At 35.6% G+C, this 16,474-nt stretch overlaps 1 protein-coding gene across 1 annotated transcript; it reads right to left on the reverse strand.

Moving 5' to 3' along the window:
• Positions 1–9,969: 9,969 nt before the first annotated feature.
• On the reverse strand, positions 9,970–15,243 carry LOC105866305 (natural killer cells antigen CD94-like). Its single transcript, XM_076007665.1, has 6 exons — positions 15,069–15,243; positions 13,612–13,704; positions 13,404–13,490; positions 12,161–12,312; positions 11,176–11,279; positions 9,970–10,373 (listed from the first exon to the last, which is right to left on the reverse strand). Exons 1-6 carry the CDS (start codon positions 15,073–15,075, stop codon positions 10,253–10,255), a joined length of 564 nt encoding a protein of 187 aa, XP_075863780.1. The 5' UTR covers positions 15,076–15,243; the 3' UTR covers positions 9,970–10,252.
• Between the last annotated feature and the right edge of the window lie 1,231 nt (positions 15,244–16,474).

The raw sequence follows: 16,474 nt of genomic DNA on the forward strand, positions 1-16,474 counted from the left end.
CCATAAATGCTATTGGAACAACTGAACTTTCATACACAAAAAAAATTGAACCTCAACCTAAAGTTCATATCTCATATAATAAGGATATGAACAGCAAATACGCACATGCAAATGTAATCGACATCATTAACCATTAGAGAAAAATTAACTCAAATGGATCACAGATTGAAATGCAAAACTACAAAACTTTTAGAAGAAAACACAGGAGAAATATTTAAAATCAACTTCTTAGACATGACACTAAAATCATGACTCAGAAAAGAAAAAATTGATTTAAAAAGCTTCATCAAAGTTTGAAACTTTTGCTCTGTGAAGGATCTTGCTAAGAAGATGAAAAGGCAAGCAACAGGCTGGGTGAAAACATTTGCAAACTATATATCTGTCAGGAGACTTGTATCTAAAATGTATAAAAAATTCTCAAAACTAAACAGTTAAAAAAATCCCATTAGCAAATGTGCAAAAGATAGGAACAGAGAGTTCACCAAAAAAAGGATATAAACAGCAAATAAGCACATGCAAATGTAATCGACATCACTAACCATTAGAGAAATGCAAATTAAAACCACAATGAGATATCACTATACCTGTTAGACTAGAGACAGTGAAAACACCAAATGATAGTAAGAATGCAGAGAAATGACACATCAAACATTCCTGGTGTGAATATAAAATGGTACTACCACTAAGAAAAATAATTTAGCAGTATCTTATAAAACTAAACATGAACTTATTATATGACTCAATAAATACACTCTTTAGCATTTATCTCAGAAAATGACTACTCCTCAGGAATAAAAAGAAACTGTTTTTATATGCAGCAACTTGAAGGATCTTAAGAGCATGAAACTTAGTGTAAAAAAAAAATAAAGCCAAATTCATAAAAAGTTACACATTGTACGATTCCATGTATTTAACTTCCTCAAAACAACAAAACTATAGAACTGGAGAACAGATTAGTGGTTGCCACCAGAGAACAGGGATTAGGTGGGGGGATGTGACTAAAAAGGGGTAGGGTAGTACAAGTGGATTCTAGTTTTTGATGAAATAGACCTATGTCAGTGATGGTGGTGGTGATTACACCATAGTATAGATGAGGTCAAATTGCAGAGAACATACACACATATACACATGACTACATGTCAAAATTGTGAAAACTGAGTAAGGTCCATAGTCTAACAATAGTGCCCAGTGCCTATTCCCTGGTTTTGATAGTGGGCTGCTGTTATATGAGATGTCAGTGACAGGGGAAGCTGAGTAAAGGATCCAAGGGGCTCTTTCTACTGTTTTTGCAACTCCCAGTGGGTCTAAAATCATTTCAAAATAAAAAGTGACACTATAGTGACTCACTAAGAGCTCCTACTCCTGGGCTAAAGCAATCCTCCTGCTTCAGCCTCCTGAGTACCTGGGACTACAGTTACATTTCAGTATACCCAGCTAAATTTTCGTATTTATTTATTTTTGTACAGACAGGGTCTTGCTATATTGCCCAGGCTGGTCTCGAGCTCCAGACCTCAAGTGATCCTCCTGCCTCAGCCTCCACAAGTGCTGGGATTACAGGCATAAGCCACCACTTCTGGCCTACATATGTGAACTTTATTGTATATCAATTATACTGCAACAAAGCTACTAAAAATAATAATGAATAAAAATCATAAAACTAAGCACTGCATAGAAAAGCATATAAAAAATGAAAAATATTAGGGATAATTAGAGAAATGGAAATTAAATCTTACATTTAATGGAAATTAATGTCATTAGAGAAATGGAAACTAAATGTTACAAATATATATAAGTACATACCAACTATAAGGTCTTTAGATTAAAATAAATGATAATACTATGTGTTGGCAAAGGTATGGAGTAACACACTCTCACATAAACCACTGGTGAGGTTATAAATAAATTTTATAAGTAACTTTTTATAAATGGCCTAAATCATTATCTAAAGAAACTAAATATATGCCAACCTATGACTTAGAAATTCAACAATTAAGCATATACTCAAAAGATATGAGTTCATGTGTCCAACAATGAGATATACAAATATGTTTATATGATTTATATTCATAATAGTCAAAAAGTAGAACACAGCAAATATTGAAAAACATTAGAATGGATAAGCAAATAGTGGTATATTCTTAATAATTCTACAGGACAATAAAAATAATGAGCTCCTGGTACACAAAAAACTATGGGTGAATCTCAAAGACATAACACTTAATATTGAAGACATGGGCCAGGCACAGTGGCTCATACCTATAATCCTAGCAATTTGGAAGACCAAAGAGGGAGGATCACTTGAGACCAGCCTAAGCAAGAGTAAGGCTCCATCTCTACAAAAAGTAGAAAAAGTCACAAGCATGGTAGAATGCACCTTTAGGCACAGCTACTTGAGAGGCATGGGCAGGAGGATTGCTCCAGCCCAGGAGGTTGAGGTTGCAGTGAGCTGTGACAATGTCACTGTATTCCAGCTTTGGCAGCAGAGCAAGACCATGTCTGGAAAAAAAAAAATTGAAGCCAGAAAGATCATACATGCTAACTCTTTCCATTTATACAAATTCCAAAACAGCAAAAGAAATATATGTTTTTAGAAATAGAGTGGTGGTTTTCTTGGAACAGGAGGGGACAGAATCAATGAGCAAGCAGCATGAGAGAGTCTTGGTTGTGGTAGACAGTCTATACTTCAATCTGGTGGTGGATTGCATCAGTGTAGCCATAGGTTAAGAATTAAATGTACATTTAAGATTGGTATACTTTATTGTGTTTCCTCTCAATTAAAAATATATAAAGAGGTGAGCTGTAATCAATGAAATACTTAGTGTGAATAAGGAGATCAATGATGAAAAATTTCATGAGAACAGTTTATGAATCAGGTCTGTGAGGATCCAGTTCAATAACAGCAGGTGGATAGGGGTTCCTGGAAGGATTTCAAAGAGAACAAAGTGAGGCTCGTGGATTCTATTTGACAAAAGAATTTGCTTTTTATTTCATAGTGGTTATAACAACAGAGCCTCAGAGAAGGATATATAATTCTAGCTTACTATTGGGCTTTCAAATGTCCTCTATTCATAGGGTCATGACGATAAAATATCTCGTTCTACCTAACTCCTGTACAGAACAAATTAGCCTCAAATCTATTAGCTTAAAACAAAAAATATTGATCACATCACATAATCTCTGAGGATCAGGAATTAAAAACAGCTGAGCTAGGTGCTCTGCCTCAGGACTTCTCTTGAGGTTGCCGCCACATGCAAGTTGGAATGCAGTTATCTGAAGGCTTAACAATGGCCAGTCTCCTGCCAAGAAAGCTCACCCTCATGTCTGTTAAGTAGAGGCTGCAGTCCATGGCTGGCTGTTCACAAGAGGCCTCGGTATTTGCCACATGGACCACACCAAAGAGTTGCTCATAACGGGATAGCTGGCTTCCCTCAAATCAATTGATCTGAGAAAGAGTAAGGCAGAAGACACATTGTCTTATATCATCTAGCCTCAAGAGAGACACAATATGACTTCTGACTTATTCTATTGATCACACTGATCAACCTTTACACAGTGTGATTATTTCAAAAGGGTTGGATTCCTAGTGGCAGAGATCACTGGGAGCATCTAGGAAGCTGTCTATGAGAGTTTTTGGCCCCAAGTAATTTATGACCCTCCCACATGCAAAATTAACACCCACTCTCAAAATTTCAGGCCATTACACCATCAGCTCAAAGTCCAAAAGTTTGTCAGGTCCAGGTTGGGTGAGACTCATCAAGTATAGTTCCTTAAATTTAGCTTTTTTTGTAAAATTTCTCTCCATCTGGAGAGAAATAGAGCCAGCATAGACAATGATGGGACTTCTTTGTTTAGGACTTAGTCTTAGGCTACAAAATGACTCTATAATTCTCAGATCCACCTTATAGGTTCTTGGTTCTACCCTCTGAATCACCCATGCCAAGGTAGCACTTAATTATGATTTTGTGGTTTTGATGAGGAAAATGGCGGGCACCAGGACATGGCAGCTTGTTGCCTCCCTGTTGCTCTGCATCTCCGTGGGCCAGCGCTGCGCATGGTTAGTTGGAGGGCACACTGCTGGGGGCTGGCCCGAGGCAGAGAGCCTGCCGGGACCCCCCATGCCAGAATGCCCCAGGCCCACAGTGCCGCTGCCTGTTTCCAGCCATGCTGCTTGCGTGATCCAGATTGGGTAATTTTTGAATCCCACTGTTTTTGATTGGATGTTAAAGTTTGATGTTGATTGGATGTTAAAGCTTGTAGTTGATTGGACACTTTTTGGGCCCTCCCAAGGGTATAAAAGCAGGAGGAGAACACGGAAGGGGAGCAGAATGGTCAGAATATTGGAAGACACGAAGAGAGCTGTAACACTAGGTGTGCTGAGTCTGCTGTAGAGGAAATAAAGGCTGTTTTCCAACTCTTCGTGTGCTGCTCGGTTCTTTCCCTGGTCAAATGAATAAGAGCTGTAACGCTAGCTGTACTCATTGCCGCAACAATTTTCTTAGTGTGCTCCTGCTTGCAAAAGTTAGGGAACCAAAAGTATGCATGTATATATGTAGGCATGTATGAATGCACATATGTAGGTATGTATGAATGCACGTATGTATTTATTTTATTGTTCCTGTCCTGTTCGATCTAAGCTGGCTATGTTTCTACTGATGCAATCATCTTTAAAATGTTTTGTGATCTCCCATGAGTATTTTGAGGGCTCATTCCATTCAGAAAAACTACACATTTAAAGTCTTTTTGAGCTTTTCTACCTGGAGTTCTGCTGAGATCCCTGAGGTACATGCCCTAAAGTTTCCTAGAAGCTGTAGCAGTTGACTAAGAGAGTCTGTAAAGTACACCATTATACATCCTGTGTCCGACTGAATTGAGGCACCATCTTTGCTCTTAACAAGAAATTTGGCAGTCACACCCAAACCTTCCTTTTTGACCATTATTTTTCAAAAGCCCTCTGGATTTGAACTTTGCTCGGAATCTAATTATTAGTTTTAGAATTTTCTGACATTTCAGGAGTCCAGAAATCTCAAAACTAAAAGGCCTGGCTCCTTTTTGTTTAAATGTCACAAGCCCTGGCTCATTTTTTTGTTGAAAAGTCCTTCCATTAGCTTATGTGTGTTCTACCGCATTGTACGACAAGTAGCAGAGAGAAATCAGACAGAATCTTCCACACTCTGACTGGAAATAGCTTTAGATACTTCTCCCAATTCATTAAGTACGTTTTCTACCTTCCACAAAACTATAGACAAAGGTGTTGCTGAACATCATGGAACTAAATAGAAACAATTTTACCTTCTCTAGTTTCCAATACCATGTTTCCACTTTCCAGTAGCCCTTACTAGAAGGCTTTAGTCTTCCAGTCCTTCTAGATTTCATCCACTGCCAATTTTAAGACACTCTAAAGTTCTGTATTTTTTTTTCTTTACAATAGTCCACCCCTTCTTGGCACCAAAATATTTATTAGTTATCTACTGCTATGCAATCCATTACTCCAATACTTAGCAGCTTACAAGAATAAATGGGCACTATCTCACACAGTTTCTGAGGATTAGGAATTCTTAAACAGTTTAGCAGGATGGCCCCAGCTCAGGGCTCTCATGAGGCTGTTTTCAGGATATTGGCAGGGGCTGTCGTCATCTGGAGACCTGAGTAGACCTGCAAAGAAGGCTCATTACGTGGCTGTTGGAATTAGACCTCAGTTCCTTGCTGGCGGTCCCTAAGAGGCTTCACTTCCTTTTAACAGGGCTGCTCAAGATATGGTAACTGGTTTTATCCAGATCAAGTGATATGGGAAAGATAAAAGAGGAATAATCCATACCATTGCTTATGACCTAGCTCAGAAGTGACATATCATCGTTTCTACTCTATTCCATTGGTCACACAGATCAACCCTGATACAACGTGTAAAGAAATCACATAAAGGCATGTATCCCAGCGCTCACTATCATGAATGGACATTTTGCAGTTGGCTATAATATAATTTATAGATTTTCACCTTTTAAAGTAACCACATACTGGTAATTTAAAGTCATATCTGTTTTTATACAATGAAATTTATAAGTACATTTCCAACTGGAAAAGGATAAGGCAAAGCAGAGAGTAGGATCGACGGTGTATAGTGTCATCTTGCACACTTGAATGGGGGATGGCAAACTATGGCCTGTGAACCAAACCTGTCTCACCACGTGCTTTATAAATAAAATTCTTTGGTAACACAGGCAAACCAGACATTTAAGTATCATTCATGTCTTTTAGAATTACAATGGCAAAGTTCATCAGTTTCAACAGAGACCGGTCCGCAAAGTTGAAAATATTTACTATCTACTTCTCCATAGAAAGTTTTTCAAACCCTGAACCAGGATATAAAGAGAAAAGTCTCAGAAGTTCCAAAAGTGTGGAAATACAAAGGAGGATAAATATTCCAGACTTCCACATAAGACAACTGAAAGGAATCCTAAGGCTCCTGTGAGTACCACACATGCAAGCCTTTCATTAAGGGCAAAGGCTATGATCCTGCATGGAAAAGAGAATTCAAATAAGCAGCAGGGGACCAAGTTCAGGGATAAGCTCCCAATGTTCTTCCTATTTGCATAAAGTCATGCTTCATGGCTGGATAAATCTGTTGATGTTTGTGTAAAATAAAACTTGCATTCAGGACAGCTGAGGCTAAAATTTCCTACAAAGTCTTTATATCCACTTAGTGACATAGCAAAGACAAGATGTCTAATTGATTATCGTAGATGCAAACCATCAATAAACAAATTGGGCCTAGATTCAACTTGCGTGTTTGGAAATTTAAACAACTCACCATAAATCATTAATTAGCTAGCCCACTGTTCATGTCATGACCAGGCAAGAAAAACAGTTAGGCATCTCCTGAAATAAGCAAAGGGCAGTCGCAGTCCAGTTATAATATAATTATCTTTCTTATGTATACTATATTAGGGTGTACATGTCAATCATGGAGGAACTGAGAATTAAAATATTGGGAAAAACAGAAAATGAATATTTGCCCTGGCATATGTGAATTAAGTTCTCGGTTAATGTAGGGATCAAAAGAGATGTTTAAACTACATCAACTATGAAGTAGAAATTGTAACATATTTCTGGGGGTGTGTTAGTGTGGTAGGCGGAACCCCAAGTGGCTTCCCAAATTGCCATGCCCTGGAGTACACCTCTATAATCCCTTCCTTTTCAGTTTGAATGGGATTTGTAGATAAGATAGACTGTTACTCGTGTTTAGATTACACTAAAGGACAAATAAGACAATTTTCAGATGCCATTAATCACTTCAGTAGGGCGCTCACCGGCTCGGAAACCTTGCCCACAGCCGGCGCTCATAGTCCGCATGAGAGTCTGTGCTGTGCATTGACTATGAATCTGTTTTGCTCTTGTGTGATGAGGAAAGCTTTAAAGCACAGAAAGCTTGTTTTACTTACAGGCAGCTTTACTTGTAATATAAATCAGAATAGGTAACATATACATATATGTTTTTATTATGTTATTTTTAAATGTTCACAATTTTTATTTTGATAAGTGAAAAATTGGAATTAATTCTAATAAAAGCTGTAAAAGTAAAAGCTTTTGGCTGTCGACTAAAGTCGACACTCGGCTGTGCGCATTCATCTGTGGCTATTGACTACAGTCATAGCTCGTACCGAAGTGGTTAAGGTTCCTAATCCTTCACTTAATGAAAAAAGAGATTTGTCCCTCAGGGGTGGGTCTCACCTAATCAACTAAACACTTTGAAAGAGATTGTAAAGGTGAGAGAGAGGGAAAGTCAGAGATGTTCTTTTTCTGGCCTTGAAGAAGCAAGCAGCCATGCCTAATGACAGGGGCAACCCCTGGGAGCTGAAGGTCTCAGTTCTACAACCACAGACTCTAAATTTTGTCAACAACCTGAATGAGCCTGGAAGAGGACTCTGAGTTTCAAGTGAGAATGCAGCCTGGCCAAGACCTGACTGCAGCCTTGTGGGACGCTGAACAAAGAAACCAAGGTCAGCTATGACAGGTTCCTGACCCATTGAAACTGTGAGATAGTAAATGTGTATTGTTTTAAGTCTGTAATTTTATGGTAATCTGTTATGTAACAGAACATAGCAAGTATTGCATACCATTAGGATAATATCTTCAGGGCATCAAGATGGAATTAAGGAAATATAAACTGACTCTTGCAATACTATTTTGCTATTGTGTGTGTTGCATATTTAGTTACTTTTTTCTGTTCTATCTACAACATATATGGTGTCACTCAACTAGATCATTATCAGCCCATTTCATAGTAAAAAAAAAACAGAGAGCAAAAGAAAATGTGTCTCTCCCCAGAGAATATATCAGAAATCTTATATCAGAAGGGATAAAAAGAGATTTGGTTACAAACTCTTACATATGAAAGAAGTCTATCCCATCCCAAAGACTACAAAGATATTTTCAGGATGAAGAACAGCAGAATGCAGGTAAGAGTGGGAAGAAGAATAGTAAAAATGAAACAGGTCACATGGGCCTGGACTGAGCGTGACTCATGTGATAGCACCATGTTGTGAGAAAGACACACCCTTGGGTGACCAGTATCCTCCCTTCAAGCCAACACTTTCCATCAAAAAGCCCTGACTTTATGTAGGAACTGAAAAATAACATCTGAGCTACAGTTCAAAGGCAACAGGAATTTTCTTCTCCCAGGAGAAAATATTCTTGGCCTTAATTTCTCTCTGAAATTAGACATCATTCATTACACTTAACACCTCTGTTTTCTCACTACTTTTGAAACTGTTAATCAATGTTCATGAGATCTCTGGAAATTAAAGAAGATTACACTCTGGACAGCTGATGGAGTAATCTTGTGAAAAGTGACAACTAGAACCTATATTTGGGTGTAGCTAAGTGAACACAGTTGAGACTCATCCTGGACAAAATTGATGAAAATTGAGCATTTTTGGTTTATTACAGAGAAAACCACTCTAAGTGTCAAAAGCCAAGCAGAAGAAATTGCCTTATGGGTATAGAATAGGAAAATGAAATAGTTGGTACCAAACCTTATTGATTTTCCTTACAAGTTTACCCATTATATTTAATTAAAATTATTATTTTGTAATCAAAAAACCAAACCATTTCAAATCTCCAGAAAGTGTAATGCATAAGCCCTCTTAGTTCAAGTTGAACATTTGAAAGTTGTTATATTCTATTCTGTATATTTCATTATGTACCTTAAATGCATTTTTCCTAAGTCAATCTTCATAAAAAAATGTGAAGAGTTCAGTTCATAGTCCTATTCATATTTTGAGAAATAAAAATAAAGAAATCCTTTCCTCTTCTGGGCCTTTGTATATTAGAAACAACTTTGTTCTTAATTATTGCCATTTAATTGAAATATAAAACTATAAAGCAAATAGAGATGCCAATATAAATTCCTTAGGATTTATATATGTGACAGTTATAAAATGGAGTTGGATTTGATAGTGGTGATATCAAGAAAATCCCATCCATGTCACAGCATTGGAACTCATCATTGTCCCCATCCCTTCTTTGAAATGTTCAGAAACCCCTCAGTAAAATGGAGTGCCCCTCTCTTCCAAAAAGGGAATTAGACACATAATTTTTAGAAAAGGGAATAAGATCGTCATTGTACATAGAACTGACTCTTTCACTGAAGCACAAGCATACAAGTGTGTTCTTCTCTGAAGCAGATGGCAAATGTGAGAAGATTGTCATACAACACTCTCAGCTCTAAATTAAAACATGCAGATATATATGTATATAGATATTAATATCTATATATTGATGTATACATATCAATAAAGGATATTAGCATTATTGTTATTTCACAAAAAGTGAGGTGAGACAGCAACTTCCCAATTTAGTGTGCCATACAAAGGACTGAAGTGATGTCCATATACATTATTTAGTGCGAATGACATTTTATTTAAATTTCTGCCAAGAGAATTTATAAGGATGTAAATAAAACCACACAAATGTGCACTAAAACTACATTAAATTTTATATAAATCATATGCATTAAAATGCATCAAAATATTCATAAATTTCTTTATCGTGCACTTTATAATTTCAGATGTACATGTACAAATTTCATCAATTTTAAAACACGTCTTCAAATATATTAAAATTGTCTGATAAGACAGTCTGAAACATTTTACAGAACTAAGAAATAGATAATCATTAATAGTAATAATATGAGGTAAAAATACTATTTGGAGTAATCCTGGCTCTGTAGTCTCCACCTCTCTGACCCAAGGGGCACTTAAATGAGCTGTTGTTTACAGATGTAATGATTCTCTCTTTCACATGGTTCATCCATAGCACTGTTCATTGGCTTATACACTATGCAGTTCTTCGTATCTGGAGTTTCCAATGATGAAAATCTGCAATGCAGAAGAAAATGTTAATATGTGGGAAAACAAAGTGAGATGTTTGGAGTGATCTTTTATTATACTATAGAATTTTTAAAGTATTTAAGTAAGATATTAACATGTTGAATAATTATTACTTTCTTTCAATAAACACAGATCTCATGATTCTAGAATACAATATCATAAAACACTCAGTTATTCTCTTACTAATAGTAATATTGAGGCCAGGGAGTTTTTAGTTTTTGCTGTTGTCAGTAATAGATTTGATATATGAAATGCTTCACTTCTGTTTTGTTTAAGACGTATTGGCTGAGGCAGTCTAGGGAAACAAACCAGAGCATAAACTTTGACATGGTGTGATGCTGCAGACCCACACTAAACAATGACAATGAGATTCAAAGTTTACGACTATACAGAAGATAAGCCCAGGATATTTAAAAGATGAGAGATACTGAGAACGTTGGGTTCCACCAGCATCAAGAGAATAATGGATATACCGTTTTCTCTGGCTGCCCCTGTGTATGTGAGCCTCTATCTGTACAGGCACATAAATCTCCAAGTACAGTACCAAGGCAAAATAAAGCATATGGCAAAGTTCTTTCATGATCACAAGCTCAGCAATTTTCATGTCACTTGAGCATAGGCTTGGATATTCTATGTGGAGCCAAAATTGTTATTTTGCCGCACCTTCTCTTTTTCCTGTGTTCTCATGCCCTAGGTAGGTGATTTTAGCTTCAGTGCTCCTGGATGCTACCTTCCCTTGTTAGTTCTAAGGATAAATTCACAAACATCAAAAAGGGTCCTAGAAACTTACAGATCCCAGGAAAAAGCAGAGCCATTCTCCCACAGCCAGGCCCCACGTTCTTCATTGTAGGAGAGTCCAATCCAGTAAAAGCGTTGACTGAAGTTCATAAAATTCTACTTGGAGTCAGAGACAAACATATTAACCTGATTTTAATCTGTTCTGCATATAGCATACTTTTAAGAACATCAGTGTTCAGAATAAGATTCACCCTGTCTGTCATACAAACACATGATTTTTAACTGCTAATTTAGTTAGGTGATGTCACATCCTCAAATTTCTCATTGATCAAGCCCACTCATTTACCGAGAAAAATACCACAAAATCTCACGTATTAAACGAACAAGAAACCTCATAAAGGGAGATAGTTTCCATGTACATTTCCTTCACAGGGAATCAATGATCAATGTGGGGTGGGGCAAGGGCAAAGTACATAACCTAAACATTTATAGCCCAATAATATACAGAAATAAAAAAGAAAACAATGGTCAAATGTGATTCCAAATTAGTAGTAATATGAAGGATAAATCTCATGAATATAGACTCAGCACAGATGTTAGATGCAGCTGCAGAAATTTTTCACTTTTTCTTAAGAACTGGGTAATTTTTGTGATTTTATTCTCCATTCTGCTTTCATATTATATCCCAAAAAGATGACAAAAGTTACAAGAGAAATTCTAAATTTCATAAAAAGAACTAAAAATTACAAAGTTCAAACTAATAACGTATTATTTCTTCTTTGAATTCTCCCTAAAAAGTTTCTTGTACTTTATTTGGTGCCTATCTGAGTCTTTATGCCTATAATGTAAATCTTTGAAGAACTTGATATAGGTTTTACAATGGTGGTTTCAAGGTACATGAAATTGATAGCTCATTAGTTCAAAAATAACTATCCATTTACTATCTGATTAAAGACTTGAATCAAAGTGTTTGGCTTACTTAGATAGTATACTTTCTGGATCAAAGAAAATGTAGGAAGCCACAAATAAATACATGCCAGTTCATTTCTGTTTTGAAGCTGAAGCAAACTGGAATTCTGAGAAGCACAGAAATTTCTACTTTCATTCCAAGTTTTCATTTCACTAGAGATGAAGTAGCAGTTCCATCGGTACCCAACCCACTTCTTTGGGCAAGAACAGCAGTCAGGGCCTAAGACAAAAAAAATAAAACATCACAAATGACATTGGAGATTAAAATTTTTTTCAATGCAATTCAATTATTTGAAAATAATTTACTATTTATTTTTTCTACAAATATTCTTTGTTCAGTGGCTATTAATGTGAACGGGTTATATATGACACTTTTTCCTCATAGAGAATATATTCCAGGGATAGTTCCAGAATTATATAATTTCCAGTAATTTATTAACTATAGGTAATGACAACTTAGGTGAGTTTGCAAAAGCAATTCAGTATGTTGATACAGCACACAGTAGCTTATGGGGTGGAGGCAGTTAGAACTTTTCTGAAGACGTGCCCTGAAGCTGAGCACCGTGGTGCAAATAGGAGTTAACCACATGAGAGAGCTAAAGGAGGGAAATATTTAGCATATTTTCTGAGCAATGAAAGATATGGTACATTGGGAGAATTCTGATACAGGTTTGGGTATTTTATTTTTCAAAAAGGAAGATAAACCAATTAATTAGCCTGAGGTCTGATTATACAGTTTATCTGTCAATATGTGCAACTACTTACGCACAGTAATTATAGCCATAACACATGGTAGACAAATCTTCGCTATATAAAGGGTGGTGAAAGTGTTGAGATAAGATAAAAAACATAAATGAAGTACTACTCTATGGTCACAGAAGACGATGAGAAAACATGGGGAGCATTTGGGGAAAAATATACTCAAAAAATTAGACTTTGAGCTGCATTCACTGGACAAGTAAGGTTTAGAATTGCAGAAATCTGTGCAGTATATTCTGAGTCATAGAAGAAGCAGAAGTAACTGTTAAGAGTTAGGAAAGTATAGCTTATACACAAACACAGGTAATAAGGATTAGTTGTAATATTTACTGTAGATTATTCTTTGTTACTTAATCAGGAGCACTCATGCAGGAAATACATGTCATTTCAGGCTACTACTTTCCTCATTGTTAATATCTAAATGATGCACATTCAATTTAATAATTCTTACATTAGAAAATAATAAAATGATACTATCTGACAATTAGTAGGCAAATTTTTATTCATCTTGCTCCTATAGGAAGCTTAAAAATAGGAAAAGGTTTAACCAACCTTCCTGGAGTTCTCTGTCGGGTGCTGGAGAGGATGTTGACTCCACGTCTGTTTTAGTGTGTGCCATAAGAAATGATTCGAAATTTGCTTAATGAGGTATAGGTTTATAAAATAATAAAATATTACACATTAGTGAAATGAACCTATTATTATTAAATTATTTCCTTAAATTTTTGATTATTGTCTACACTTGTCTAGAAAAACTTACAAGATTTCAACAACATTCCCAAAGTAACCATCAACAAAAGGCATGTGACTCCTAAGGTCCCAGAAATCAACCTCCACCGAGTGGTCTGAGACACTGTAGAGAAAGACAAATGGAATAATTACTTAAAGAACAAATGCAAGAGCTGAAGTTCTTAAAAACAAAATCAGTGATGTAGGATCCAAACGTTCTTTCATTTGATAACACAGTCATCTTGTCAATAAAACACTGAAAAATGAAGACATTCCATTCAAGAGTTCACCCAATATCAACATTTTTGTGTGGTGTACCTTGATCTTCAGTGTGCTTATCCACACATTTTCTTCTCTGCCATCTCTGTCCCAAAGAAGTACATTTGCCATCTATTGTTTAGATTTTCTGAGAAGTGTAAAGTTCTGGACTAAGAAGACATCGACAGGTGCCAATTTGTGTTCCATGGGCTTATATAACAGATATGTACTTATATTTTCTCTAAGAAATCATAATATAGACAATATGATTCCCATTAGGGAGATAAGAAAACATAGAGTCTAATAATAATGTCATTTTCTCAAGGTATCAAAGCTAGTAAGTACCCAAGCCAGAAATCAGATGAAAGTTGGCCTAGGCCCAGACTCTGATTTCACATATTCTATCATTGCCACGATAATATTACTTAGGAGTGTGCCCTCTCCTAGTCTCACACAGGCTCTGCTCTGATACATGTCTACCTCTCATAGGATTGTTGAGGTATTATAGGGAAGAGAAGGCATAGTAACATTCTGGACTTGGTGTGATGACTGGTTCTACAAAGTATGGGTAATTTCTTGATGATCTGAGTTTAAATCACAGTACCTTGAATTATGATACATAAATAATTTTTCCCCAAGAACATTACATTTATTCATACTCAAAATTATTTGCTTAAAGGCTTTTCCCCCTGAAACATTTTAATATTAGGAGATTCTACATTAACATTAGCACACTCTGAAGAAGTGATGTTGTTGTTAACTTAGTACAATGTGTCACACTGTTAATCTGTATAATTTTTGGATGTCATAACACTAATAATAAATTTTTTAAAACTTGTAAGCCTTGTGTCATCTAATAATAAATTTTTAAAAACGTGTAAGCATTGTGTCATTAATATTTGGCATTCTGTATTTCTATGCCAGAATTTCAATGTTCACGATTTAAACAGATAAGCGTGATTCTCATTCAGAATTTGGAGGTATCTCTGTCAGAAACCACTTTTTAAACCCGTTGTAAAAGTTTCACAAAATCGTCTCTCTAAGTTATGGATTCAAGAATCAAGACGATAAAAAGAATGTGCAAAGTGCTGATACATGAAAAGCCTAAACATATCCACCGTTAACCATGTGCTTTTCTCTTAAAGCACTGACCCCAAATTAGCCAATCCACTAAATATCTTTCCTGGTTACTTTTTATTTTTTAAATTTTGTGACTGGGGTCACACATACCTGCCATGAGAACCAATGTTCCAAGGTCAACGCAGAGAAGATGCGGTGCTTGTTCAGGAAGAACGGTGCTGGGTGATTAAAGCTAAACTAGATGTTGACTATGAAGAAATTTAACATAAAAAGAGGAAAAAAACCTGTATATTTAAATGATGCTCTTGAGTCATCTATTGGTGAGACATGTTTGGATGGCATGAAGCAGTAAAGCAATAAAATCACAAACTTCTAAGTGTTCCAGGAACCACAATACAGGAAATCCGCACTGAACTTTTGCAATGATAACACTTTGACCAGCACTAAAAAAGGTGAGGGGGAGTATTTTTTTGGTTATTATTGTTGCTGTTTTTAATGTTTAAACATCAAAGTCCTCTTAAAAAGTTACTTGGACAATGCCAAGAAATGGACAAACCGAAGGTAGATTTTGCTTAGTATAATAAAATTGTATGCAGAATTTTTATATTTAAATAATAACAGCCGCTTTACTATCGGCATTGTGTTCAGCACAGTTTAAAGCATTTGGCATATGTTGCTCATTTATTTATTAAAAATGGGTTCAAAATGAAGATATATAAATATCTTCATTTTACCAATGAGAAAACTGGGACACAAAGAACTAAGTAACTTGCCCAAGGCCACTAAATTGGTATTCCTATATCTCACTCTTTGCCTGTCATCGCTGCTGCACAAACCCAGCCATGAGGGCAAAGTTTAAAAAGGTACAATGAAAATGGACAAAGAAATTTGGTCAAAAATTTTTTAGGGTCACATAAAAATTTAACTTAATAACCATAATTATTACTGATAACATACATCAAGATATCATAATTTTAGGATGCTCATACAATTTTGGGATATATGTTAAAAAATGTTTATATAAATATAACCCAAAGAAAGCCAAACACCATTTGATATTTCACTGCTTCCTATATACTTCTAACACACCAAATAAGCTGAATGTTTCTCGCTTGCTCTTTCAGTGGCTCTAATATTTAAAAACAAAACAAAAAAACTAGTTTTCAGACAAAAATGCTGAACTTAGAATTTTGATTTTGTTAAGTTTGTCAAATATCCAAGATCTAAAACATTTGTCATAAAACAAGATCATAGGTTACTATGATACAATAGTCATGTATTCAAAGTAATAATTTAAAGATTTTAAGGGCAAAAATGTTATTTTTAGTAGAGAAGAGACTCAGTTTCCCAAATAAATAAGACCTAATAAAGACAAACTGAAAAATCTGTCTCTCTTCTTTGTTTTTTGTAGTTTACTCAAAAGAGTGAATAAAAATTTTTACTATCTTTATTAATATTACTTGAAAATTTTATTTAAGAGAGAATACAATTTTTATTTTTGCATTAGTATATTAAATAGTAAAGCTAATTTAAATAAAAATACACAAATGCATTTA

Source organism: Microcebus murinus, chromosome 10 (genome assembly GCF_040939455.1).
Source record: "Microcebus murinus isolate Inina chromosome 10, M.murinus_Inina_mat1.0, whole genome shotgun sequence".
NCBI lineage: Eukaryota > Metazoa > Chordata > Mammalia > Primates > Cheirogaleidae > Microcebus > Microcebus murinus.